The 23886-nt window shown below is 36.9% G+C and overlaps 7 protein-coding genes across 8 annotated transcripts; 4 read left to right on the top strand and 3 right to left on the bottom strand.

Annotated features, from left to right (window-relative positions):
* Positions 1 to 701: 701 nt before the first annotated feature.
* LOC17884550 (protein terminal ear1 homolog) lies at positions 702 to 2145 on the bottom strand. The gene is made up of 5 exons (XM_006289533.2): positions 1718 to 2145; positions 1447 to 1563; positions 1122 to 1267; positions 891 to 1030; positions 702 to 821 (listed from the first exon to the last, which is right to left on the bottom strand). The coding sequence occupies exons 1-5, from the start codon at positions 2143 to 2145 to the stop codon at positions 702 to 704; spliced, it is 951 nt and encodes a 316-aa protein (XP_006289595.2).
* Positions 2146 to 5142: 2997 nt separating this feature from the next.
* On the top strand, positions 5143 to 9577 carry LOC17883260 (diacylglycerol kinase 1). Of its 2 annotated transcripts, XR_002833219.1 has the most exons (9): positions 5143 to 5347; positions 5827 to 7242; positions 7336 to 7702; positions 8075 to 8151; positions 8310 to 8429; positions 8505 to 8669; positions 8769 to 8906; positions 9043 to 9268; positions 9349 to 9577. XR_002833219.1 is itself a non-coding variant. In XM_023780459.1 (8 exons), exons 2-8 carry the CDS (start codon positions 6073 to 6075, stop codon positions 9190 to 9192), a joined length of 2187 nt encoding a protein of 728 aa, XP_023636227.1. In that variant the 5' UTR covers positions 5143 to 5347; positions 5827 to 6072; the 3' UTR covers positions 9193 to 9577. The 2 variants fall into 2 exon arrangements, 1 of the variants encoding a protein (XP_023636227.1); XM_023780459.1 differs by having other exon boundaries at positions 9043 to 9577.
* Positions 9578 to 10257: 680 nt separating this feature from the next.
* Positions 10258 to 12637, top strand: LOC17884442 (plant intracellular Ras-group-related LRR protein 7). Its single transcript, XM_006289746.2, has 10 exons — positions 10258 to 10563; positions 10858 to 10927; positions 11022 to 11068; positions 11185 to 11293; positions 11391 to 11476; positions 11555 to 11645; positions 11810 to 11895; positions 12005 to 12091; positions 12175 to 12312; positions 12401 to 12637. The coding sequence occupies exons 1-9, from the start codon at positions 10462 to 10464 to the stop codon at positions 12283 to 12285; spliced, it is 789 nt and encodes a 262-aa protein (XP_006289808.1). The 5' UTR covers positions 10258 to 10461; the 3' UTR covers positions 12286 to 12312; positions 12401 to 12637.
* Positions 12638 to 12709: 72 nt separating this feature from the next.
* On the bottom strand, positions 12710 to 14250 carry LOC17881462. Its single transcript, XM_006289860.2, has one exon. The coding sequence runs from the start codon at positions 14097 to 14099 to the stop codon at positions 12876 to 12878; it is 1224 nt and encodes a 407-aa protein (XP_006289922.1). The 5' UTR covers positions 14100 to 14250; the 3' UTR covers positions 12710 to 12875.
* Positions 14251 to 16515: 2265 nt separating this feature from the next.
* LOC17883085 (GRIP and coiled-coil domain-containing protein 2) lies at positions 16516 to 19298 on the top strand. Its single transcript, XM_023781712.1, has 8 exons — positions 16516 to 16699; positions 17116 to 17254; positions 17359 to 17418; positions 17522 to 17624; positions 17705 to 18302; positions 18387 to 18507; positions 18601 to 18768; positions 18858 to 19298. Exons 2-8 carry the CDS (start codon positions 17135 to 17137, stop codon positions 18915 to 18917), a joined length of 1230 nt encoding a protein of 409 aa, XP_023637480.1. The 5' UTR covers positions 16516 to 16699; positions 17116 to 17134; the 3' UTR covers positions 18918 to 19298.
* A 301-nt stretch (positions 19299 to 19599) lies between these two features.
* Positions 19600 to 21215, top strand: LOC17881419 (SNAP25 homologous protein SNAP29). Its single transcript, XM_006286563.2, has 6 exons — positions 19600 to 19716; positions 19935 to 20297; positions 20378 to 20471; positions 20564 to 20700; positions 20787 to 20884; positions 20984 to 21215. Exons 2-6 carry the CDS (start codon positions 19959 to 19961, stop codon positions 21081 to 21083), a joined length of 768 nt encoding a protein of 255 aa, XP_006286625.1. The 5' UTR covers positions 19600 to 19716; positions 19935 to 19958; the 3' UTR covers positions 21084 to 21215.
* Positions 21216 to 21251: 36 nt separating this feature from the next.
* LOC17884003 (uncharacterized acetyltransferase At3g50280) lies at positions 21252 to 22925 on the bottom strand. Its single transcript, XM_006287548.2, has 2 exons — positions 22385 to 22925; positions 21252 to 22240 (listed from the first exon to the last, which is right to left on the bottom strand). The coding sequence occupies exons 1-2, from the start codon at positions 22892 to 22894 to the stop codon at positions 21332 to 21334; spliced, it is 1419 nt and encodes a 472-aa protein (XP_006287610.2). The 5' UTR covers positions 22895 to 22925; the 3' UTR covers positions 21252 to 21331.
* Between the last annotated feature and the right edge of the window lie 961 nt (positions 22926 to 23886).

Raw genomic sequence — 23886 nt, 5'->3', positions numbered from 1 at the left:
AGAAACCTTTTTGGTCACTATTTTGTTGACAGTCCCCGCACAATATGTACACATCTTCTGTGTCACTTCTCTCGGCTCCATGCTCCAAGAAACAACGAAGTTTTTTTGAGTAAGTAGCTGTAGATTATCCTATTGCAGAAAAACTACCGTCACCCAAGCCTGCCAACAATGATGGTTTCGGCTCAACAAAAACTGGATTCTGTAAAGGTTGCGCCAGTTTAGGCTTTAGGGTCTTATACTAGGTTTTTATATATACAACGACAAAAACGCTACGTACCTTTCTATGATATATTCTCCAGCTATTATTATATTAATGCAAGTTCAAAATAAGTAACGCTTTTCGTCCAAAACTTTCTAATGTCTAGACTCTAGAATATCCATCTTTGTTATAGAAAATTAAATCCTAGTATCAGTCAAGTTATATTTTTTCTATGTTGTTAGTCTTTTTACTTATGCAATCACCTTCCAAGATTACTTCATTACAAATTTTAATTGGTTGTAAACAAAAATCTTCATGTAAAAAAAAGATCTAACTGTGACGGATGATTCGATTTTCACATACAAATTCAACCAAATTTCTGAAACTGAGGTAACGTATCATAGCACACAAAAAATAAAAAAGAGAAAACGATATAAAATATTTATATATATTAAACATAAAGAGTTCAACAAGATAGAGAGATCAGAGAAACATGTAGACTCTAAAAGATAACACTAACTAAAAGACAAAACTCACACACATCAAAAACCAAATCCAAACCTAAACCTTTCCTTGTTTTCAATTGGATTTGGTTCGGTGTCTGAGTCTTTTCTTTTCCATCCTAGTTCCACGTTCACCATCGCATACACTTTTATTATGCATAACCGTTAAATATATAATAAGACTAAACCGAGCTCATTGGTTCGGTGCATTTGCCAACCATTTTGGTTTGAACCACGTTCTTCCCACCTCTTCTTGCTGGGCTGAAACATACTGCACAATACGCCTCATCCGGATATGCCATATTCTGGAAGCGTCTCACCAGCTCATCTTTTCCCTACGCAAGTGTTACAATACGGTTGGTATAAGATAACGTATGCAGATATGTGTATATATACGTAAGAGGTATAGGAGTGGAGACTAGCCTGAATCCTAGCAGAAGTAATCTCGAGCACTTTTGATGAATGGAAATGGCTCCACTGCTTCTGGTTACAAGCAGCCTTAAACTTTGGCACTGCTTTTGCATTTGTAAAGTTCACGAATGCATACCCCTTGTTCATTTTAGTCCTGTATGATTTGGTACCATTCATTTGGGTAATGTTATGATCAAACAGGTAAGACTAGTTGTTATATTACAAAATACATTCATGAAAGCAAAACAAAAATTAAGTTGATAAGCATATATATTCAATGATTATCGATAATGAGATAAATAAAACGATTAGTTGTAAAACCTTATAACTTACTTGAAGTCTACAGGGACATACAAGAAATCATACGCAGAGATTGGTGACTCTTCATTTTTATCACTTTCGTTAGCTTCATCACAATGCTTATCCATGTAGTCAATCATCATCTCTCGCCTGCAAATGTTGTTAACCATTGATAAAGTTTCCGAAAATCATCACCGCAAATAAAAAACTAAGCTAAATAACACGGTCTAAAAGCTAACATATATATAATTAATCTTCTGGTTATGAAGGAATTATAATTAGAGACTAATATGAAGTTACGCACGTGTATCGGTTTGGTATGTTACGAAGCATGACGGTAGTGATGTGTTCGCCATTAGATTCAAGTTCGTTTGATGTCTTCTTAGCCGATGTTACCTTCTTACCTCGTCCATAGCTTCTCCGGCTAAAAAACCTCTTGCTACTAGTCGGTGGAAGAGTGAGCTCGTGGCTAGGGTTTGGGGGAAGTTGTTGTGTAGGCACAAACCGGTTCGTGTTAGGGTGAATACACCAAAGAGGGTAATACACCCATATAGATGGAGGAGGGAGGTGAGGGAGGATGCCGCCGGAGATGAAGTATATGGACGGTGGGGCACAGAAGTAGTAGCTATTGTGAGGAAGGAAGAACTGTGACGTTGGGTGCGGAGGTTGTCTAGCAAAGACGGTGACTTCGTCGTTCTCCGGAGCCGGATCATCGGAAGAAGAAGAAGCCATTGGAGGTAGTTTAAGTTGCGGAGAGAAGAAAGTGGTGTAGATGTGTTTGGCTGTGTATATATATTACTATTCGGTAATAAGAAACAGATTTGATATGTCTAAAGAAGAGCCGATGACGATGTCTACTACTACTCTCAGCATCATAATTTCATTTTGTCAGTAAATATGTACCGTCCGATTTGGTTTACTTTTGTTTATTTACACTTCTTTCCAGCCTCGAGATCCGTGAGGCGCAGTACATTAACCTAGCTTCGGCGATATGACTAAAAAAAATGATTACATATATTTTTTTTATTTTTTTTATTTTGGCTTAAGAAGTGACTAGTGTTGAAAAAGAACAACGTAACAGATTGATTCAGTACTCCCACTTTTGCCCTACTCAAAATCTATGGTATTACATACTAGATTTTCCAAATCTTTGGTGATATATATATATATATTGCTGTACCTGTGCTCTAAGTGTCCATTTTTTGAAGGGACATCTAAACTTTGACTTTAGGTCATGGCATATTTTTTTTTGTAATAACAGAAGGTTGTTAAGAGATAGTCTATTAATTAGAAATGTCAAAACTCGAAACTGTAGAGTTCATACATGTTGTTTTATCTATATGAAAACAGTTTTTTATATATAAGAAAATTATCTGAATGTACATGCAAATTGCGGTTTTAAGATATTTTTAAAATGATGTAAGTCGTGTTTTATACATTTCATACATAACTGGGTGTCATGATATGATGATAGTCGTGTCGATATTTGTGATGGAAATGTTCCATATTGAACCGAGCTAATGATAGCGCGATGAAGAAAAAGTAATAAAACCATCATGACTTAGATGGTTAGAGCACGTTAACTATGTATGCAAACTAGTAAATACATTTTTGCAATTTTTTGTTTTTTTGAATTGTAAAAAACTTATCAGTTCGATGGTAAAACATTGTCTTATATACTTAAATATAAATAGTACAGTAACTCATAAGTTTGTTAAAAAAAAAAAAAATAGTAACTCAAATATATATTACTGGTAAAGTGCGCCACTCGATACAATACAGCAAGCACGAAATTACCAACCATGGGAAAAGAGCATGTTTAGGAGTTGAACTTTTGAACTACTACAAGACTGTAGAGGATTAGATAGTTCGAAGATGAGTGAGACATATTTGATCCAAAGGTCGAGCATATATGTTAATAGTAGGAGAAAGCTGACATATACTTTTCAAACTCATGCCGCAAAGCTCTTCACACGTTGTGGTGATGGGGGACTTTGTTTGGCTTTTACTTGGACAATCTATTTTAATGTACCACCTACAGTATGCCCAAAACAATTATAAGAATGTGTGTTCTTGAATCTGTTTGTTAAAATTTGTTGATAAGATATACTTTTAAAATCATAATTCCATAAAATATAACAATAAAATGTATTGGCTTGAAAATCATATTAACTTACACATCAACACATGTTTTACTTACTAAATGTTAATATGACAGTCAAATAAGGGCATATCAACATATCTAATTTATTCGCCTAGGTATTTTTTGCCATTTACAAAAATTCATGTGACAAACCCATACAGTCAAAACATTTGGGGTGTAAGTACTAAGTAGGCATGTCAATTAGGGTTAAAGCCCGCGTGATAGTTTGGCCCGGCCCTGAAAAACATAGCGCTCGGGCTTAAATATATATGTTCAGAAAAAACCGGGCCTTTTGGGCTAAGCCCATTCGGGCTAAAGGGTTTTTTGGGCTTAGCCCGGTCGGGCTCGGACCGGCCCGAAAAGCCCTTATACAAATATATTTTGAATTTTTTGAATATTTTAGTTTGATTAAAAGATTTGATTAATGTTATACTTTTTATATTTACTTACTAGTCTTACTTATTACTTTTAAAATCTTTATACAAAGCTAAAACTAAATATATATAAGTATCATGATTTTGAAATCATCAAAATATCTATTAAAATTTGACTCTATCTTATACTTTAAAGTATTTTAGTTCCATGTTTTATTGGGTTAAAGTGTAAATAGTTTATTTGGCTTTTATTTTTTTCTCTTAAATTAAGTTAGTTTTATTGAATATTGATAAATTATTTAAAATTTGATGCATTATTTTTATAGTAGACCTTTAAATATAGTTTTTTAAAAACTATTATGAACTTAGAAATTGATTTTTTTATCGGTAAATAAAGCCCAAAAAAGCCCGAAAAGCCCTGTAGCCCTGTTAGGGCCGGGCCGGGCTTTGAAATATAGGTTCGGAAATTTTTTGGGCCGGGCCGGGCCGGGCTCACATATATGAGGGCTTTACGGGTTTCGGGTCGGGCCGGGCCGGGCTATCCCGATTGACATGCCTAGTACTAAGTAGTAATGATATAGAAGAAGAAAAAAAAAACAATTATTCTATTTGTAGTACTCTATTTTTTTTTTTTTTTATGTTTTTCAAGTTAAATCAGTCAAGTAAAAGAATTACTAAAGATGGAAAATATTCTCCTAAATTTTCCCTCTCTTATTTTTGTCCTTTTTTTTTTGTTTTTCTTGTTCCAATATCTTACCAAATATCACAATTCACACACATTGGATGAGAAGCCATGCCACAAAAACCAGATTTGTTAGATTTCCTTTTTTTTAATTTATAAGAAAAAAGGAAAGAAAGAATAATTCACATTGTTTTCTTTTTGTTTTCTATTTTGTAAGTGGGTCAATGTCATAGAAGCTGAAGGGGTAATTCCAAAATCGTGCCATGACAATAATGGGCCTCCTGGGCCCTTTGCCGACACTAAAAGGTTCGAGCCACGTGGCTATCTGAAACTCGAGATTCATCATTTATCCTACGTGGCCGAGCCGTGTAAAACGGATGCCATAGATTAACCTTCTTCTTCGCCCAGAATCTTTCTCTTTCATAATCCATAATTATTTATTTTATATAGTCCGATCGAATAAATCAAAACTTAGGATTTTAATTATTAATATTATAAAAACTCGAGAGAAAGAGAGAGAGAGAGCAGCATCTCTGCTTTTTCAAAATCACAAAAGGAAAAAATAAAAAAAGTCTGGATTTTGGGAATTTTTTTTTGTTTTGTGGAGTAAAAAAGCTTCGTGCTTGGTGCGTTCGATTCTGGTTTCTTTTGTCTACTTCTCATCGCTTTGCTTCCTCGATCTGTCTAGGGTTTCTCTCTTATTTGATCATCTCTTCTTCTCTATCGCCTTTGGAGGTTAGGGTTCCCCTCCCCTTTTATTTTATATTCCAGACTACAATCTTTTGATTTCCATTGGATTTTTGCAGTTTGTGTCTACTTTTTATTGGAGATTTTGGAATTTTGTGATCTGAGTTTTTTTTTTCTTACTTGAGCTCATTTTTTCTTTTTGGTTTATAAATGCAAGCTTAAAGGTTTGTTTTGCTCTTATAATATTGCCGGATGGAGAGCAGAGTATGTGTATCAAACATAGGAACTTGATCAAGTTTTATATTGGTGTTGTCCAAGCTTCATTGAGATTGTTTGATTGAAGTCTGAATCTGAGTCAAATACAATTAATTAAGTTTAGAATCTGACTAAAGATAATGGCTAAACAATTATACTTCTACTAGTGAGCTTTTCTTTATGTTTACACTTTTCATCAAAGTGGATTTCTGCGATGCAATGTTTCTTATGAAAACTGTTGTTTCTAACGTGTTTATATGGTTGGGTGACAGGTACTTTTTTTTTTTTGACATATAGAAGAGTTTTTCATTCTTATATAGTTGAAGTGTGGTCGTTGTCGTCTGCCATATAGCTTGTTCTCAGTGTATCCATGTTTGATGGATGATGAGGATATGGAGTTTGCTGAAGCATATTTTATGACCTGTGTGTGGACCTGATCAAGACAGGAATCTTGTGGGGCTTCTAGTCGGCTTGGAACTTCAGGGGTTTCCATACTTGTAGGGTTGCAATATAGATAAATGGAGGACGATGGAGAACTGGGGATGTTCTTTCCTAGTTGGAACAGCAAGAATCCAGTTGACTCGGTTGAGTCTCGCGGTTTAATGTTCTCTTGTTTTGTTGCTGCCCTTGTTGGTATTTTGACCATCGCCTACACTGCTTTTCAATGGCGAAGAAATATCAACTTAAGTTGGACAAAAGCCATAGCCAGGTCAAAGAAAAACCCAAAGGCACGACATACGGTTCCTGTTGCCCCACATAGCTGGGAAGTCGACCCTATATCTCGTGCAAAAAACTTAAACTGTTGCGTATGCTTCAAGTCTATGTCGCCATCGCAGGCAATTGTAGCTTCAGAAAGTTATTTCCACAGGTGCACAATCTGTGGAGCAGCAGCACATTTTAACTGTTCTTCAATTGCGCATAAAGATTGCAAATGTGTCTCCATGATTGGATATGAGCATGTGGTGCACCAGTGGGCAGTGCGGTGGACGGAAGGGGCTGATCAGCCTGATGACTCCTCGTTTTGTAGCTACTGTGACGAGTCATGTAGTAGCTCTTTTCTTGGAGGTTCTCCTATATGGTGCTGCTTGTGGTGTCAACGTCTTGTGCATGTTGACTGCCACAGTAACATGTCAAATGAAACAGGTGACATTTGTGATTTAGGCCCGCTTAGAAGGTTAATATTGTGCCCTCTCTACGTTAAGGAACTGACACGGAATCCCTCTGGAGGATTTCTGAGCTCTATCACTCATGGTGCTAATGAACTTGCATCAACCGCCCTTGCCAGTATTAGGAGTCAAAGCAAAAAATATAAGCAAGCTAATGAAACTTCAGCTGACACAGGTAATAGTGGTAGCAATTGCGATGAATCGACAGAAAGCACAGCTGACACAGGTCCAACTGTTAACGGCTCCCATGCTATGCTTGAAAATTCTATCAGTGTTATGAATGGGGATTCTTCTCACGGGGACAGTGACAGTAATGGCAAGCTGGAAAAGAAGCCAAGTGTTAAGAGAAGCGGGTCTTTTGGTCAGAAGGAATATCTGGCACTAAGGTCGAAACTTAAGTATGAGCTAACTGATTTGCCTTCAGATGCAAGACCGTTGCTGGTTTTTATTAATAAAAAGAGTGGTGCTCAACGAGGTGATTCTCTTCGTCAACGCCTTCATCTTCTTCTAAATCCTGTGCAGGTAGAGTTCATTACAGACTTATACCTGTTGACAATTCAATGCATTTTCATAATATGTGGTCTTTAAGTTTATTGATGGAGCCATTTCTTGCAGGTTTGTGAATTGAGTTCAGTGCAGGGACCAGAAGTGGGACTTTTCCTCTTCAGGAAGGTTCCTCACTTTAGAGTTCTTGTTTGTGGTGGAGATGGTACTGCTGGTTGGGTTTTAGATGCAATAGAGAAACAGAATTTCGTCTCTCCTCCTGCAGTTGCTATTCTGCCTGCTGGAACCGGGAATGATCTATCCCGAGTTTTGAATTGGGGTGGTGGTTTGGGTTCTGTTGAGAGACAAGGAGGCTTGTCTACGGTACTACAGAACATAGAGCATGCTGCAGTCACTGTCCTTGATCGTTGGAAAATATCGATTTTGAATCAACAAGGAAAGCAACTCCAGCCGCCAAAATATATGAACAATTATATAGGTCAGTTAAATTCAAAACCTCTAGGTGATACGAAGCTTTGCTTTCAATATTGTTGTGATTATTTGTGAGGTTGCTAACCTTTGAAGTAGTGGGGATGTTTAATTTGTATTCAACCTATCTGAATTCAGTTCCAGAGTCCTTAAGTTTCTGTTTGCAACATTTATCCCGTACATTATACTCTTATGTGGACTCATCTCTGGGTTAAACTTATTTGCTATTAACATGACAATTTGCATTTGATATCTATATAGTCTTTTCATGAGGGCTAGTTTAAACCATTCCCGCTGTATATTATTATCCTTATAAATGAAATGACTACTATCTTGAAACCCATAGCCTATAATTTGTTGCCAACTTTGCTAATCTTGACAGGGGTCGGGTGTGATGCGAAGGTCGCCCTTGAGATTCACAATTTAAGGGAAGAGAATCCAGAGAGATTTTATAGCCAGGTAACCAAATAAACATGAATTGATAAAAAAAAAATTGACCTCAGGACAACTATATTTCTACATTTCATAATCATGATTTAACCGGCATACATTGCAGAGAAGCTGTATTGTTAATCTTTCGTCCGTGAAACTGATATTTTTTTGGTCTCCGTGTGCAGTTTATGAATAAAGTTCTCTATGCCAGAGAAGGTGCAAGGAGTATAATGGACAGAACATTTGAAGATTTCCCTTGGCAAGTTCGCGTTGAGGTGGATGGTGTTGACATCGAGGTTCCTGAGGTGAGTCAAAGATACCTTACAGATGAACCCGCATGATAATTAATGCTCAAACTTCTATATGCTAAATCTTTGAAGGATGCGGAAGGAATACTTGTTGCAAACATTGGAAGTTACATGGGAGGGGTGGATTTATGGCAGAACGAAGATGAAACATATGAAAACTTTGATCCACAATCTATGCATGACAAGATAGTGGAAGTCGTGAGTATATCTGGAACATGGCACCTTGGAAAGCTTCAGGTTTATAATTGCTATCTATCTTATTTGTATTGTAGAAAAATATGACCAGTAACCTGAAAACTAAGGTCGATTGATTTCTTTTTGTTTTCACATCTTCAGGTCGGGTTGTCTCGTGCGAGAAGGCTAGCTCAGGGGCAATCAGTCAAGATACAACTTTGTGCGCCTTTACCTGTGCAAATTGATGGAGAACCATGGTCTCAGCAACCATGTACCTTAACCATATCTCACCATGGCCAGGTTCTTCACTCAACTACCCTAACTAATATTTTTGATTCAAACTAGTAGTCTCTTGTTTTTCGTGATTCTGCTAAAAGCTCGAAACATTTTTTGGTTAAATTGATATTTATCTCTGGCTTACCTCCACTTGCAACAGGCTTTCATGCTAAAGAGAGCTGCGGAGGAGCCACTGGGTCATGCAGCGGCTATAATCACAGATGTTCTAGAGAATGCAGAAACCAATCAAGTGATAAACGCTTCACAGAAACGAACACTGCTTCAAGAAATGGCTCTACGGCTGACTTAAAACAAGAAAAAAAAAAAGAAAAGAAAAGACAAAAGACAAAAGCCTTCTCTCTTCAACAACCAGCCAACTATCAATGGTTAGTTATTGACTTATTGTCTCATCGTTAGGTGTTTACAAAATGTGTATTTACATATCTCATACCACTGTCTGACAAAGGAAAGTTGGATGGTTTCCGAGATCGAAAGTTGCTGAATGCAAAATGTGGATTATTGTGTGGAATTAGGAAAAAAGGGGAAAAGGAACCAACAAATGGATTCTGGTTCCAAGATTTTTGGGTGTTCTCATAGTGTAGTGTTAAGAGTTACATGAATGAAACTGATACAAAGCTTGTTAAATTATTTCTCTTTTTCTTGTATTTATTATATGTAATGGGTTCTATTTCATATATATATATATATATCAATATAATTTTAAGGAGAATCATGTATGTATGTAGATGAACTCTGTTCTTAGTTTGTGACAACACATTTTCCCTGTCATATCAAATTGATTTTCCGGTCTGAATTTGATTTATTAAATGGGGGACTAGATCGGTTAAATAAGGTTTGTCCGACAATTCCATTGGATCAGTACCATGTGTGCCTGCAGTTGCTTGAGGAAGGGGTTAACGCACAAAAAAAGAAACAAACGAAACTTCTTGTAATTAAAACTTTGATGTTCATGTTTGGCTCTAAAACTTCATAACCTTTGGCTGTTATTAAAAAAGGTCTCTTGTGTAAATTAAAGATTCAAGAGGGTGGTCTCGGGAATTTCTGTAATGATCTAAGATTGAAGACAAGGCAAGTTTAATCCAATAAAGGGGTTTTTTCGAAAGTGAGTCTTTGGTAACTTCAGTAAATCACGAATACCAAAAAGCAATCTTGTAATTTACATTCGAGGAACCCATAGACTCGACAAAATGAGTCTTTGGGCGTAGTGAAACCCGTCGAGGATCGATGGCTGAGTTTTTTACCTACCGGTTTTCGAGTACCAATTTAGGTTTTGTTTTGTGTTTTTTACTTTTCTATTTTTATTTTTGTGTGTGTGTGTTTAAGGTAAAAAAATCAGGCTTCTTTACAATTTCATATATATGACCCGCGAACCTTGACCCTCACCTAAAACCTCAAAACAAATTCGTGAAAAGTTTTGACCAAAAAAAGTCTTTTGGCAATCTAATTCCTTTGAAACTTTCTGGGTTTGGAGATTTTCTTTCCATTATTATATAATCATCGAATCAAAAGAATCTTACTGCGACGATCGACGAAGAATCATCGTGAACACGCAAAAGAAATGGGGTGTTGCGCGAGCAATACAGCTGGAGGTTCTAAGGCTAATCGGATCTCGCGGTGGCGATCTACCGGCATTGTTGGTCTCCGCGACTCCAAATTGAAGGTTAGCTCATCGTACAACCTCTATGGTATTCCATACATAAACCTTTTGTATTCATATCATTTTGTAGAGATTTTTTTATGTTTTGGGTTTGGTCTCTCGTCTACCAAAGAGATAGAAATGATTGAGGGGGTTTCTTAGTTTTATTAGACGAAAAGCACCAAACTTTGTTGGTTTGGTTCAGTTAGGACTGCATCATATCATATGGATTTGGTTAGGGTTTCGTTTGGGGATTTTCTTACACTGTAATTGTCTGATTCTCTCTTGTCCTGTTTTGGTTTTGGTTTTGTTGAGCAGGCGTTTCCTGATGAAGTCATTGAAATGGAGAGAGCAGTGCGAACACTCGATCTAACACATAATAAGATCGGTATGGCTTCTGCTTTCTTTCTCTTTTAATTTCGATTGAAATAGAGTAGTAGTTGTTGACCATGACCTTTGGTGCTATTTGATCATTTCTGCAGCTGATGTACCAGGAGAAATCAGCAAGCTAATCAATATGCAGCGTCTGGTTAGAGAACTTTGACTCTCTGTACAATATTCTTAGATTCATCGTTGCTATGATAGAATGCTTCTTGGTACTTGCTGTGGATTGTGACTCTTTCCCATCATACTGAATTTTGACAGTTGATAGCTGATAATCTAGTTGAGCGCCTTCCGGGGAATCTAGGGAAACTTCAAGCTCTCAAAGTTTTGATGCTTGATGGAAACCGCATCAGCTGTTTGCCTGATGAATGTGAGAAGAATTCTCTTTGTTTACAGCTATTCTTTTCTGTTCATCTAAAAACAATTTGTATCTTTATTAAGGTTATATTTGCTTGCTTGTTGTCCAGTGGGTCAGTTGGTAAGGCTTGAACAACTCTCTATCTCCAGAAATATGCTCATATACTTGCCCGATACTATTGGTAGTTTGCGCAATGTAAGTGACTTCATTTACCAAAGCATATCTCAAGGATCTGCCTGAAATAACTAATTTGCAATTTCTTGTCAAATGCAGCTAGTGCTGTTGAATGTCTCAAATAATAGATTGAAATCCCTTCCGGAATCAGTAGGGAGCTGTGCTTCTTTAGAAGAAATACAGGCTAATGGTATGTTTCTATTTTCACCTTTTAGATTCTGTTTATTTCGAACCTTTATTTGTTTGTTTGCACATTCAGAAACTTTCAAAGTCTTTGGGAATCAAATGATTAGTTTTATTTTCTCTGGTTGTTATTTCGTCAAATCTTAATCGTAATTTGGGATAGCCTTGCAGATAACGTTGTTGAAGAGCTTCCTGCATCACTATGCAATCTGGTTCAGTTGAAGTCGCTTTGTTTAGACAATAATCAAGTGAACCAGGTAGACAATTGAAATTTGATTTGTTCAGTCATCCTTTTACCTTTTTTCTTCCAGCTTGTTGGATCACTGTCTTCTTACTGTGAAATCTATAACACTGATGGTTTTGCAGATTCCAGATGGATTGCTGATACATTGCAAGAGTCTGCAAAATCTTTCTTTGCATAACAATCCCATTTCCATGGATCAGTTTCAGCTGGTAAGTCAATAACCTCGAAGAAAGCTACTTAAAGTTATTCGAATTGTGTCTTGTGACATAACTTAATATATGTACGGATATAGATGGAAGGATACCAAGAATTTGAAGAAAGGAGAAAGAGGAAATTTGATAAGCAAATCGATTCAAATGTGATGATGGGTTCTAAAGGACTTGATGTAGGCGTTGATAAATGATTATTGTCTTCAACGTCTTCTTAGTTCGTAAGTTATTCTGAATGAAAGATAGATCTGGTACTCGACTATTTGTATTGAACCTTCACTGATAATGAAAGATAATGTTTTTTTGCAGGTCAGGTCAGTGAATGATTATGATCGAACGTGTACGAATATTGTTGTAAAACTCTCTTTCTATCTTTCTATTTCAAGATTTAGAATCTCTGCTACAGTAACTCAAATTCTTATGAACACATACACATTCACGCATGTACGTACATATATATATATCAAGGCGTGTATGTGTGTGTATATGTATCTGTGCGTGTGTATACAAACATATAGGCAAAGCGATTCTTACCTTTTGCCTTAATATTGAGGAGATGATTCTACTCTCGAGTCAAAGTGTATCCTATTGCTTTGCTTCTGATCATTTTGGGATTGCTTTGCTTCTCATCATTTTATGTCTTACTATTATTATTTTCCCTTTGAGTACAACTAAAATTTGTAACTACAAAAATTGGATAACACTAAACTCTTTCCAAAAAAATTCGTGTCTCTCAGTTTCCAGCATATGAGATTTGACAACGGAAATAGTCGAAAACAAAAACTCAGAGCTTGGTGCATCCTTGATACACATCCATCAACTCAGGTAACTCCTCTTCGTACTTGATGACGAGCTTCTCCAAGAACACTTGCTCCACCGGAACCAACAATGAAGTCAAGCTCCAATCTTCCTTCATAAGCCCTTTCGAGACCAACACCTTAGTAACCGAACACCTCGGGATAATCCGCTTCTCCAGACTGAAGAACAACACCACAGGACACTGGGCGATAGATCTAGGCGCCAAATTCATCTCATTCACAAAATACTCCATTGTTCTATTGATCTTCCTCTCAGACAACATCATACAATGCGGATGCTTCTTGAAAGCGCACATAATATCAGCTTCCGACCAACCCCATCTCTGGTAAACCTCAAAGCATTTGTCCCAAATCGATTTGTTTCCTTTCCCAGAAAGGGCGTGAATCGCGAGCACAAAGGTTGATTTTTGAGGATTGAAGCCCATCTCTTGAGCTTGCTTAGCAATAGCTTGGAACTCGTGGCTCTTTTGCATCACAGCTTCAGGAAAATGCGTGAGAAGCAGCTGAATACATTTCTGAGGCACACCAGTCTCCGCCATGTAGGTGATGTTGGGTACAAGATTCTTGGTATGATCCTCTAAGAAAACCCAAGTCGTCCTTCGCAACGCCGCCACGATCTTCTCGTCGGAATCAAGCACGCTCTTGAGGAAATTGTAAGAAGGGATAAGCTGATTGACAAGGGATCTAGTCAAAATAGTGGGATCAGAAGCTAAGGTTCGAGCAAGTAAAGATTTCGAGACGCCGATGGAGAGGAAGAAACTGAGTTTGGGGAGGAGGACTGACTCAGCATTGGCTAATAAGAGAACAGGACGTTTCTTAACGAGAGTAGAGATTTGAGCAGCGGTGAACCCATGGTCACGAAGAAGGTTTAGAACTGTGTTGGGTCGTTCCGGAGAATCTAGTAAGAGTTTACGAGCTGCTACGGTGGCGGAATCTGGAGATAATCCACATGAGTCGATAAGGTAGCCGATGGTGAAGGAAAGCTTTTGCTGCTGCTCATCTTTATTAGGGGTTTTGGATGTGAGAGTCGTGAGGGGAGAAGAAGATATTTGAGTCTGCTGGAGAGAGAAGACGAGGATGGGCTTCCGATGATTCTTAGATTGTAAGGTGGTGAAGCTCCCTCTTTGGATTGGTTTGGTGAGGAAGACGACCCTCGCTAGAGAAATGGCTTGAGGTATTGCGACTGCCATGACTAGATTGCTTTACTAATCTCACTCACTCACTATCCGGTATGATTACTACTAGATAATGTTATACTCTAGCACCGTTTGTGTGTGTTATCTTTCACTCTAACACCATTCTATGTTTGGATACCGTTTTTGGCATACTTTTACACTCTAGTAGAAAAATAAAGACAGAATTACCCTCTATTCTAAAACATACATAAATATCTTACTTATTCTCTCTTCTTATTGTTCTCGAGAAATTTTTTTTTTTTTCTCCTTTGTTATTTTCTTTTATCTTTCCTCCTCTTTTTTTCTCAAAATCAAATTATATAAATTATTTCTAAAGAATATCTAAACTTTTTTTGCACAATGTATTATATTTATTTTTCTTTACGTTTTAAGATCCATTTTAATATAGTTTAAGTATATAACTATAGTATACATTATCCAATTTCGGTTATGTATATGGTCAATGTTAAATGGATAGTTGTTTATGGTCACATATATATATTTTTGTTACATTACCAAACCAAAAATATACATATTAAACTTTATCTTTACACTTAATTGTACACATTGAACATCAAAATTAAACCTTAAACCAAAATTATAAAAAGATTGTTGTTTGACTACTTTCTTTAAGCTTGTTCATACATTATACGTATAAGTGTTGTTCTCCCACGAGAACAATTCTCTCTTTAGATTTTAGCGTCATGGATTTGCTTGTTAACTGTGTTTACTAATCCCCATTATAATCTCTTACCATTTCATACAAGTACCATATATTACTGGTTGGCTTCGATATCGTCAATAGTAGCTTATCCACAAAGCGTTGTCCATATGGATGTCATAATTTTATATTTATTTTCATTAAGCTGTTTCACACATTACAGTTTTCTCTTAGGATTTGTGAGTCATGGGTTTGCTTGTTGACAATGATCATATGTTTTTGAGCCCCGTTATGTTCTCTTTGCAAGGTTAATATGTTACCCAAAATACAAAGAGAGAATACGTTACCTCACATGCAACAGGAAGAACGTATCCACAAAAACAAATCCACTATATTGCATACACACGCCTATACCGAGAAAATCAAACTAACATAAGAGTCTTAGATGGTTTCTAACAATAAAAAAAAACAAGCATAGTATCTAAGTCAATTTTAGGTAGTTTTAACATTGTATTGAAGGGAGAAACTAGTATCAACGAAATAATTAGAATATAATAGTATGTATGTTGTTTTCTCATCCCGAGTATCTTTGTGGAAATGTCTGAATTTGATGGTTACGCTTCAGTGGCTTCGATTTAAAGGCTACGATATGGTGAACATAAAAAGTAATCTCGACTATACAAAGTTTCATGGATAACATTAATCAAAATCAAAAAGTAGAATATATCGACAATTGTTTTTACTTGTTCACACATAATACATATGAGCGTTATTCTCACAAGAGAAAAAAATTTTAGAGTCATGAATTTGCTTGTTTGTATATTTGTGAGATTTAAAAAACGTAAGTATTAATGGTCAATTTACTAATATGGAGATTAGTATTAAAAGATATAGAAAATGAAACAAGATTTTATTGTTTTGAGTAAAAAATCGGGAATGTTACATATTAACATCCTATTAAAGACTAATCTTACATATTAACACCCTTTCAAGTTTGTTAACGACTGTGTTGTGAAAGATGAATTCATTCGATATATATTCTTTCTCTTTTCTATGTTGTAGTTAGTCGTCAACAGTACATTATCCACCAAGTGGTGTCCACGTGGATGTCGTGTGTTTTCATTTTTATATATTTTACATATGAAAAATAAAAAGGATTTCTATCACTTTTTTTTGTTCTTGGAATTAGGACTCGAAAGTGAAAGCTTTATAATTGACAACGAGTAAGAAAAATAAAGAAAATAAAATTAAGAACCCAGAAAATAAAATTAAGAAAACAAAAAACCCAGAAAAGTAAACAACGAGTAAGAAGAAGAAGATGAGAAGTAGAAAAGGCGAATAGGGTACTAGGGAAAGTGGCACTAGGGAGATTGTGAGGCACCTTGGGTTTGATCGATCAGTAAAAAAAAGTAAGCTCTTTTAATTTGAAATGGATTGAACATGTTGATTGTAGAAGATGAAGAGGGGATCTAGGGATTTTTCTGGGTGTTGATGGATGAGAGTTTTTTATTATTAATATTATTATTATTATAATTAAAAGATATAAGTAATAAAAAAAAACCAGTTGTTGGTGGGTGCACGTGAACCGTAAAACAATGTTACCAAAAGAGTTGATAAGTTTACATAAGGAGTTTTTTGTCAAATCACAATCCAAAAGGGTGTCTTGGATGGAAACGGTGTCAAAACGCAATAAGAAAGTTGAAGACGGTGTCCTAGTGCTAAATTTCCTTACTACTACTACTAGTTTTGCCCCACCCGAACCGACCTGACCCGACCCAGTCGGATAGACCCGGTTCTCGTTTTTTAAAACAAAGTCATTTTTACTCATCTTGTCTAGTCTGGCATCGTTTCGAAGAAACCGAGAGACAAAAATAATTGGAGGAGGATCATCAAATTCAAAAAATAATCGTTGCTCCGATCAAATTCGTCGTCGGAATCAGAATTGCGTTTCGAGGTAAACGTTTATTTCGCTTGTAATCGTGTGTATATCCGTATATGTATTGACGTTCATCAGTTTTGTTCCTGGGTTGCGATTTTGTTCGTCGTTGTTGAAATTGGCTATATCTCTAAGTGGTATGTATAGCTTTGTTTTCCTTAATTACTTCAAAGGAATCGGGTAGAGGGGCAACAAGGCCTTTCATCTAATTTTAGCGGATAAACTGGACTTGTGAAGTTGACGTTTCTCTACTTTCTCATTTAGCTATTCAAGTGTTTTTTTTTTTTTTAATAGCGTAATTTTGATTTATGTGGGAAAAATAAGCTCAACGAAAGTTTCTAATTTGATTTAGGGATTGGATTTGTGTGAAGTTAGTTGTAATGCAGAAAGTGTTTCTATAGGTTTCTGTTGCTAATGATTCATTGCCTTGGCAGTGGCGATTTCTGTCTTTAAATGTCGAGTTGCTCTGGAAGTTTCTCGGGAAGCAGTAGCTCGGGTTGTAGTTCCAGAAGTGATTGTGAGAACTCGGTTGATGTTGAAGAACTTCTGCAGATTGAGACAAGGCGCAGGGAGGTAAACATATACTTATCTTCGTGAAAGTTTGGAGTCATATATTCATTCTAATGACTCTTAGATCCATGAAGTTTTTTTTTTGTTCTTTGATTTGTTATTGGCAGCTACGGAAAGAGAAGGACATGCTGAGAGAATCGCAGCCTCATAGTATCGAACTAGTCAGAGTAAATTCTACTTCTTGTTTAATATGAACATTTCAGGGAAGCTGTTTTTCTCGTTGTCTCTCTTGCTTGACTTTGTGGACATCATTTTTTCTCTTTACTACAGAGGTTGGAACTCCATACAAAGTCATTATTGGAATCTCGCTTAGAAGACTCTGCAAGAATTCAGACGATGGAGAAAGAGTTGTTGAATTGCTACAAAGAAATTGGTAATTTTCATCTTGAGCTACACAAGTTATATCTTTCTGAACTAGTTAGTCTCAGCATATACTATTCTTGTCCTTGTTAGATTACTTGCGAGATCAGCTCATTTTCAGAAGCAAGGAAGTGAACTATCTCAATGACCATCTGCACGATCTTGAATTCAAATTAGCTGAATCAAGGAATTTGGAAGAAGAAGTTAATTGTTTGAGAGAGGACTTGTGCATGTCTAAATCCGAGCATTTGTTGTTGTTACAAGAACTCGAGAACAAAGAATCAGAGCTACAGAGTTCGTCTCTTTCCATAGAGAAACTGGAGGAGGCAATCTCATCCTTAACATTAGAGTCCTTGTGCGAAATAGAAAGCATGAAGCTTGATATTACAACGTTGGAGCAAGCACTTGTTGATGCAATGCAAATTCAAGAAGAAAGTATCCAAGAAAAAGATCAATTAAAAGGACTCATTGAGGAGTTCCAGTTTCAGTCTCAAAGGGCACAAGATAATGTCAAATGTTTTGAGAAGCAAAATGAAGAGCTGAGGAAGAAATTTACTGCCTCTGAAAAGAGTATCAAAGATTTCTTTCAAAGTATTAAAGAACAATTAGAAAGTGAAGATGAACAGCCTCTCAATGCAGGGTGCTTCTTCGCTGAATTGAGCCATGTGCTTCCCGTGTCCAATGAAGTTCGGTAAGTTCCAGTTTAAGACTTATTTATTACATCATCACATTGAGCTATCCCTGTTCCTAATAATGTTTGTTTTGTGTCTCACAGGAACAGTTTCGATGCAATCATCAAGAAAATAGAACTTTCTCAGAATTTCAATTCGATTGATAAAATGGAGGGTATGGCAAAACAGATACAGCAGCAGGAAGATCTAGTGAAGCAACTCAAAGTACTTTTGACAAACTTTGGAATTCTACTCACTGTCTTTGGTAGAAAATACTGTGGTCCAACTAGTTTACCTGCCATTATGTGGTATGTGCAGGAAGAATTGAAACAGGAGAAACTGAAGGCAAAGGACGAAGCAGAAGACCTTACGCAAGAAATGGCTGAATTAAGGTATAAGATGACATGTTTGCTTGATGAGGAACGCAAACGCCGTGTGTGCATAGAACAAGCATCATTACAAAGAATAGCCGAGCTAGAATCACAGGTAGTAGTTATGTGATTATGCTTCCTTGTCTTTTTGGTTGAGTATGTGGAAATGGAGTCTAACTGCTCATTATTTCCTCTGTTGTGAAGATCAAGAGAGAGACAAACAAGAGATCTTCCACTATGATGCTACCTCTTCCTGAGTTATGAAAATGTCTTTGAGCTTTGGTGTTTAGCTTTATTACACAGTTCACCTTATCTTCACACTTCTGAGTCTCACACATGGATTTTCCATTGAAAGTGGGCGTAGCAACTGCTCAAGTAACTGATAGACGGATTGCGCATTTGGCTGGTGATGAGAAAGCCCAGAGGCTTGAAGTGTGTCGACGCACAAACAAAAGATGATTGGGTTAAGGATATAAATAGCTTTAGATTATTCATGTTTTTCATTTTTCATTTTTCATTTGAGTGTACATAGTTGCTTGGATTGGAACATAAAAATCGAAGTCCGTCGAAAGTATTATTATTGGTTTAGCTCTGATGTCCAGATGAAGAATAGTAATAACTCATCTTTGCGAGTGTATTTTCTTTGATGTGTTTTCACAAAGTCTCAATAATTATCGTATCTGCAAAAATTGAAATTGTTATCCAATAAAAAACAAAACTAAATACGTATTCACATTGGTAAAATTATGTACATACTGTATGTATTATCCCCAAAGTTTTAAATCTAATATCTTTTTCTTTTCTTTTCTTTTAACGTACTTATTATCCAAAGAAAACAAAAATAATTTACCCCTGTTAGATTTATTGTTGTTTATTTTCCAACAATTGTTTAAAAAGAAAATAATAATAATTCGCTAAAGTTTCTCTCGTCTGTTTCCTCTTTAACGGATTTTGAAAATTCGAACTTGTTGAAAATCCTCTTCTTGCTGACTGCTATCAATCTTTTTTTTCCTTTCATCATCGGAACCTCTCAATCTGCTTCTTCTTCTCTGCAATCTCCCAGGTACAATTTTGGGTTTTTTTTTTTGTTTTTTGGTAACCGTCCAAGTCGATTTAGGTCTACGGTCTGATTGATCTTACTAACGGATCATTGGATCAAGAGCGATAGCAGTTAAAAATTTGTGTATCCTTGTTCTTGCTTTTGTTCAACTTCAAAGTTGAGTATAATTTCGAATTATAAATCAATAACAATCTTAGTTTTGGCTTCTCTCATACAATTAGGATTTCGCATCAACCCTACTTTCTATGGCTCCTAAGAAGTTTAGCTTGAACCCTTTTGATGATGATGATGATGATGAAGAGGTTGATAAAAGAGTCACTTCATCGTTGAAGCCACTGGATGCAAAGACCCGGTACAGGAATGATGGAGTTCTGGAGAAGGAGAACCAGACAACGGTTCAGGAGCTTGAGAGCTACGCTCTGTACCAGTCTCATGAAACAACTAAAACCGTACAAGGGTGTTTGAAAGTAGCTGAAGAGATTAGATCTGATTCTTCTAGGACTTTAGTCATGTTGAATGAGCAAGGCGAACAGATCATGAGAACACACCAGAAGACGGTTGACATCGATCATGATCTTTCTCGGGTGAGATATGAGAAAAAGATGAGTGTTGAGCTTTTCTTGGTGTTGATCCTTATTGTATCTTTTTTGTGTTTTGGTTTCAGGGTGAGAAGCTTCTTGGAAGCCTCGGAGGCATTTTTTCAAGGACTTGGAAACCAAAGAAGACTCGTTCCGTAACTGGTCCTGTCATAACTAAAGGTTTACTCACACTCTTCTTTGCCTGATCACTTCTACGCACTGAGTCTTTTGCTTATTACTTTATCTAACTCTTCATTTTTTTTACCGAGCAGGTGATTCCCCCAAGAGAAGAAGAGTTAACAACCATTCTGAGACTAGGGAAAAGCTGGGGCTGAACCATTTACCCAAACCACAGTCAAGAACCCGTGATACGCTCCCCGAATCAGCTGATGCTTATCAGAAAATAGAGGTTTGGATTCTCTCCCTTACCTTCTTGGGTTGCAAACTTTGTCTTTTTGGTTTACCAAGATTCTAAGAATCATGCTGTGTGAACAGATGGAGAGAGCAAAACAAGATGAAGGCCTTTCAGATTTGAGCGACCTTCTTGGCGAGCTGAAGAATATGGCATTGGACATGGGAACGGAAATCCAAAGGTTGTCTCTCATATTTTCTATCAACTCTCTCTCTATACATTCTCTGAGAGTTTCCTCATTTCTTCCTTGATAAAACTGGTTTAAAATTGCAAACTGCAGGCAAAACCATGGACTGGATCATCTTCATGACGATGTTGAAGAGCTTAACTACAGAGTCAACCAATCAAACCAACGGGCTCGCCGTTTACTCCGGAAGTAAAAGTAGCCAGAACTCTATTCATAACCAAGCTCGTCAGCTCCTCCATTCTTCTGATGGATTTGTTGCTTTAAAGTCAAACATAGATTTCAATATTTTAGTTCTGATCTTAGTGAAGTTGAAACATTTTAACTACTGCAGAATACTGTGAGAGTAAACAAGCAAAGACAGTAGTTAAAATATGTGATTCCAAAGCTTCAAGTCTGAAATAGGCAACAACTTGAGTTTTGTGTCTGGAAATATGAATAGGATCAGGAGGAAGAAGAAGAAACAAGAGACATGAACTCTTGATCTGATTCCAAAGCTTCCATAAACTCCGGAAGTAGACACACTTCCAAATCTATGCTTGCTCCTCCTTCTCTTCCTGGATAAGCTGAAACCTTCCCGTCATACTTACCGCCATAACCGCTTCTAACTGCAACCGCTTTTCCCATCCCAAACTCGCATCCATACTTGTTAAACCTTGGAGAGCTTCCCATGTGAACAATGTTCAAACTGGACATTCGATACTCTTCCAACGTTATATGATACTTCAACAATCTATCTAATTCGTAAGTGATCTTTTCGATAGTGTGTTCGGATACAGCTTGATGCAGCTTCAAAGCAGCACATCCAAAGTTATTCTCCAATAAATCACCAATCGTCGTAGTCGTTTTCACATGAGAAACGTAAACCCCAAAGTGATTCGGTGGCAGTGGTGGATTCATTCTTGATCTATTGCCAGCAGCAACCCTGCAAGTAGTTTCTTGATCGTTTGGTAGTTTTCTTGCTCTTGTAATGCTTCTCCATATGAATGCGGTTAGCGACTGAAAAGAAGAGATCTCTGTCGTTCCACATTCTTGATTCGCCTTTGATTTCAGCCACCTCACTGTCTCTGATGAGAAATGGAACATCCTCTCCTTCAAAACCGGAGTTTCATAAAAACTAATGGACTCATCAGGTTCACTGAAGGGAAGGCTGTACATTGGACCGGACACATGACGAAAGATTGGAGGATTCTTGAGACAGAGCAATTTGTTGTTGTTGTTGTTATCAGTGGTGTCTTCTTGTGAATTGAAGATATCGGAAAAAGAGTTGAAAAACTGCCAGAAGGAACTTCCATCTCCAATCGAATGATTCATTGACAATCCTATAAACACTCCATCTACCAATTCTGTTACCTATACATCCGGAAAAGAAAAAAAGATTCAGACTTAGAATCCGACAAGACACTACTACTATAAACCATTAGTATTTTGTTACTACAAATCTGTTCATGTATATGAATAATATGATTGGGAGATACAAGAATGAGTCAAATGTACCTTGACTGATAAGAGACTCATGGTGTAACCATCGCGGTTCACGGCTTTGTGATGATCAAAGAAAGAATGAACAGCCAAAGGAACATACTTGGACCCAACAATGTCTGAGACACTTAGATCTGATTCAGCATGGATGAATCCAGCACCAGGACTGTTATTGCAATCCACAAACACTGAGTGAGATGTTTGACTTTCGGATTTCAAAGACGAGAGGCGACCAGAGAGCATATAGAAATGGACAAGTGTCGTGGCAAGCGAGTCTTTGAGCTTCTCTAGTAAAGTCTGCATGAAGTCTTCTTTTGCATCATCGCCAGATTCAGGAAACGATGGTTTGAGAAAGAGAAGACCCTTTTGGATGTAATGGATTGTGAGAACGAAATGATCCAATGGTGCAAAATGGTATGGCTCTTTCCATTTTTCAGGGAGGGTCTTGGGTTTCACGAAGCATTTTGATATGATCTTTACTTCCGATGAAGATGATGAAGAAGAAGAGGAACAAGGAGAAGACATTTTTTTTATTTTTTTCTTTCTCAAGATAATATTTTGCTTCTTTTGGCTTTTCCAATGTTTCTTTCGTTTGCTTACCTTTTTAAAAAATTTTCTTACTACCTTTATATAACAATCCAAAAATATGTTTAAAAAAAAAAAAAAAAAATGGGAATAGAATAAGTGAATAACTATAGATAGATATCATCATCCATGATGTCATCATATCCAATATGCATTATTATTTGATGTGCTGGTCATCAGTCATCAATGATGTGATCGTATATATGCTCTTTGTTCTAACTGAACAACATTAAGTTTTATTTAGTTTTGTATTAATCTTGTAATCAAATAATAACACGCATAAAATGAAATGAATGATTTCAACCCAAGTTTCAGTAAACACTCTTCCCACCGTGAAGCAAATCCTGGAAGCCCCCATATATGCATCTCTCTCAAGAAGAAGAAGAAGAAGGAGAGACTAGGGACATGAACTCTTGGTCTGATTCCAAAGCTTCCATAAACTCTGGGACAAGACTTACTTCCAAATCTATGCTTGCTCCTCCTTCTCTTCCCGGATAAGCTGATATCTTCCCATCAAACTTACAGCCATAACCGCTTCTAACCGCAACCGCTTTTCCCATCCCAAAACTCGCATTCATACATCTTAAACCGCGGTGAGCTTCCAACGTGAACAACCATCGCTCCCACAAGTGTTTCCAAATGGAAAATAAAAGATGATTTCACATCAGATGATCCCCTCACTAGTGTTCCCGCTCACAGCTTGATGCATTTTCAAAGCGGCCCATCCTAAATCATTTTTCCAGCAGTTCACCTGATGTCACGGTCGTCGTCGACCTTATAGCTGAAATACAGTTACCAAAATAGCTCCAAGACAATGGTGGATCCAGTTTCGTTCTATTGTTAGCGGAAAAACTGCAACGAGTTTCTTGATCGTTACTTGCATCTTTATATGAATGCGGTTAAAGCTTGAAAAGTGGAGACTATTGGTGTTC

The sequence above is a fragment of the Capsella rubella genome, unplaced genomic scaffold (assembly GCF_000375325.1).
Source record: "Capsella rubella cultivar Monte Gargano unplaced genomic scaffold, Caprub1_0 scaffold_6, whole genome shotgun sequence".
Lineage (NCBI taxonomy): Eukaryota > Viridiplantae > Streptophyta > Magnoliopsida > Brassicales > Brassicaceae > Capsella > Capsella rubella.
The sequence above is the reverse complement of the archived record's forward strand: the minus strand, read 5'-3'. Positions and strand labels throughout refer to the sequence as shown.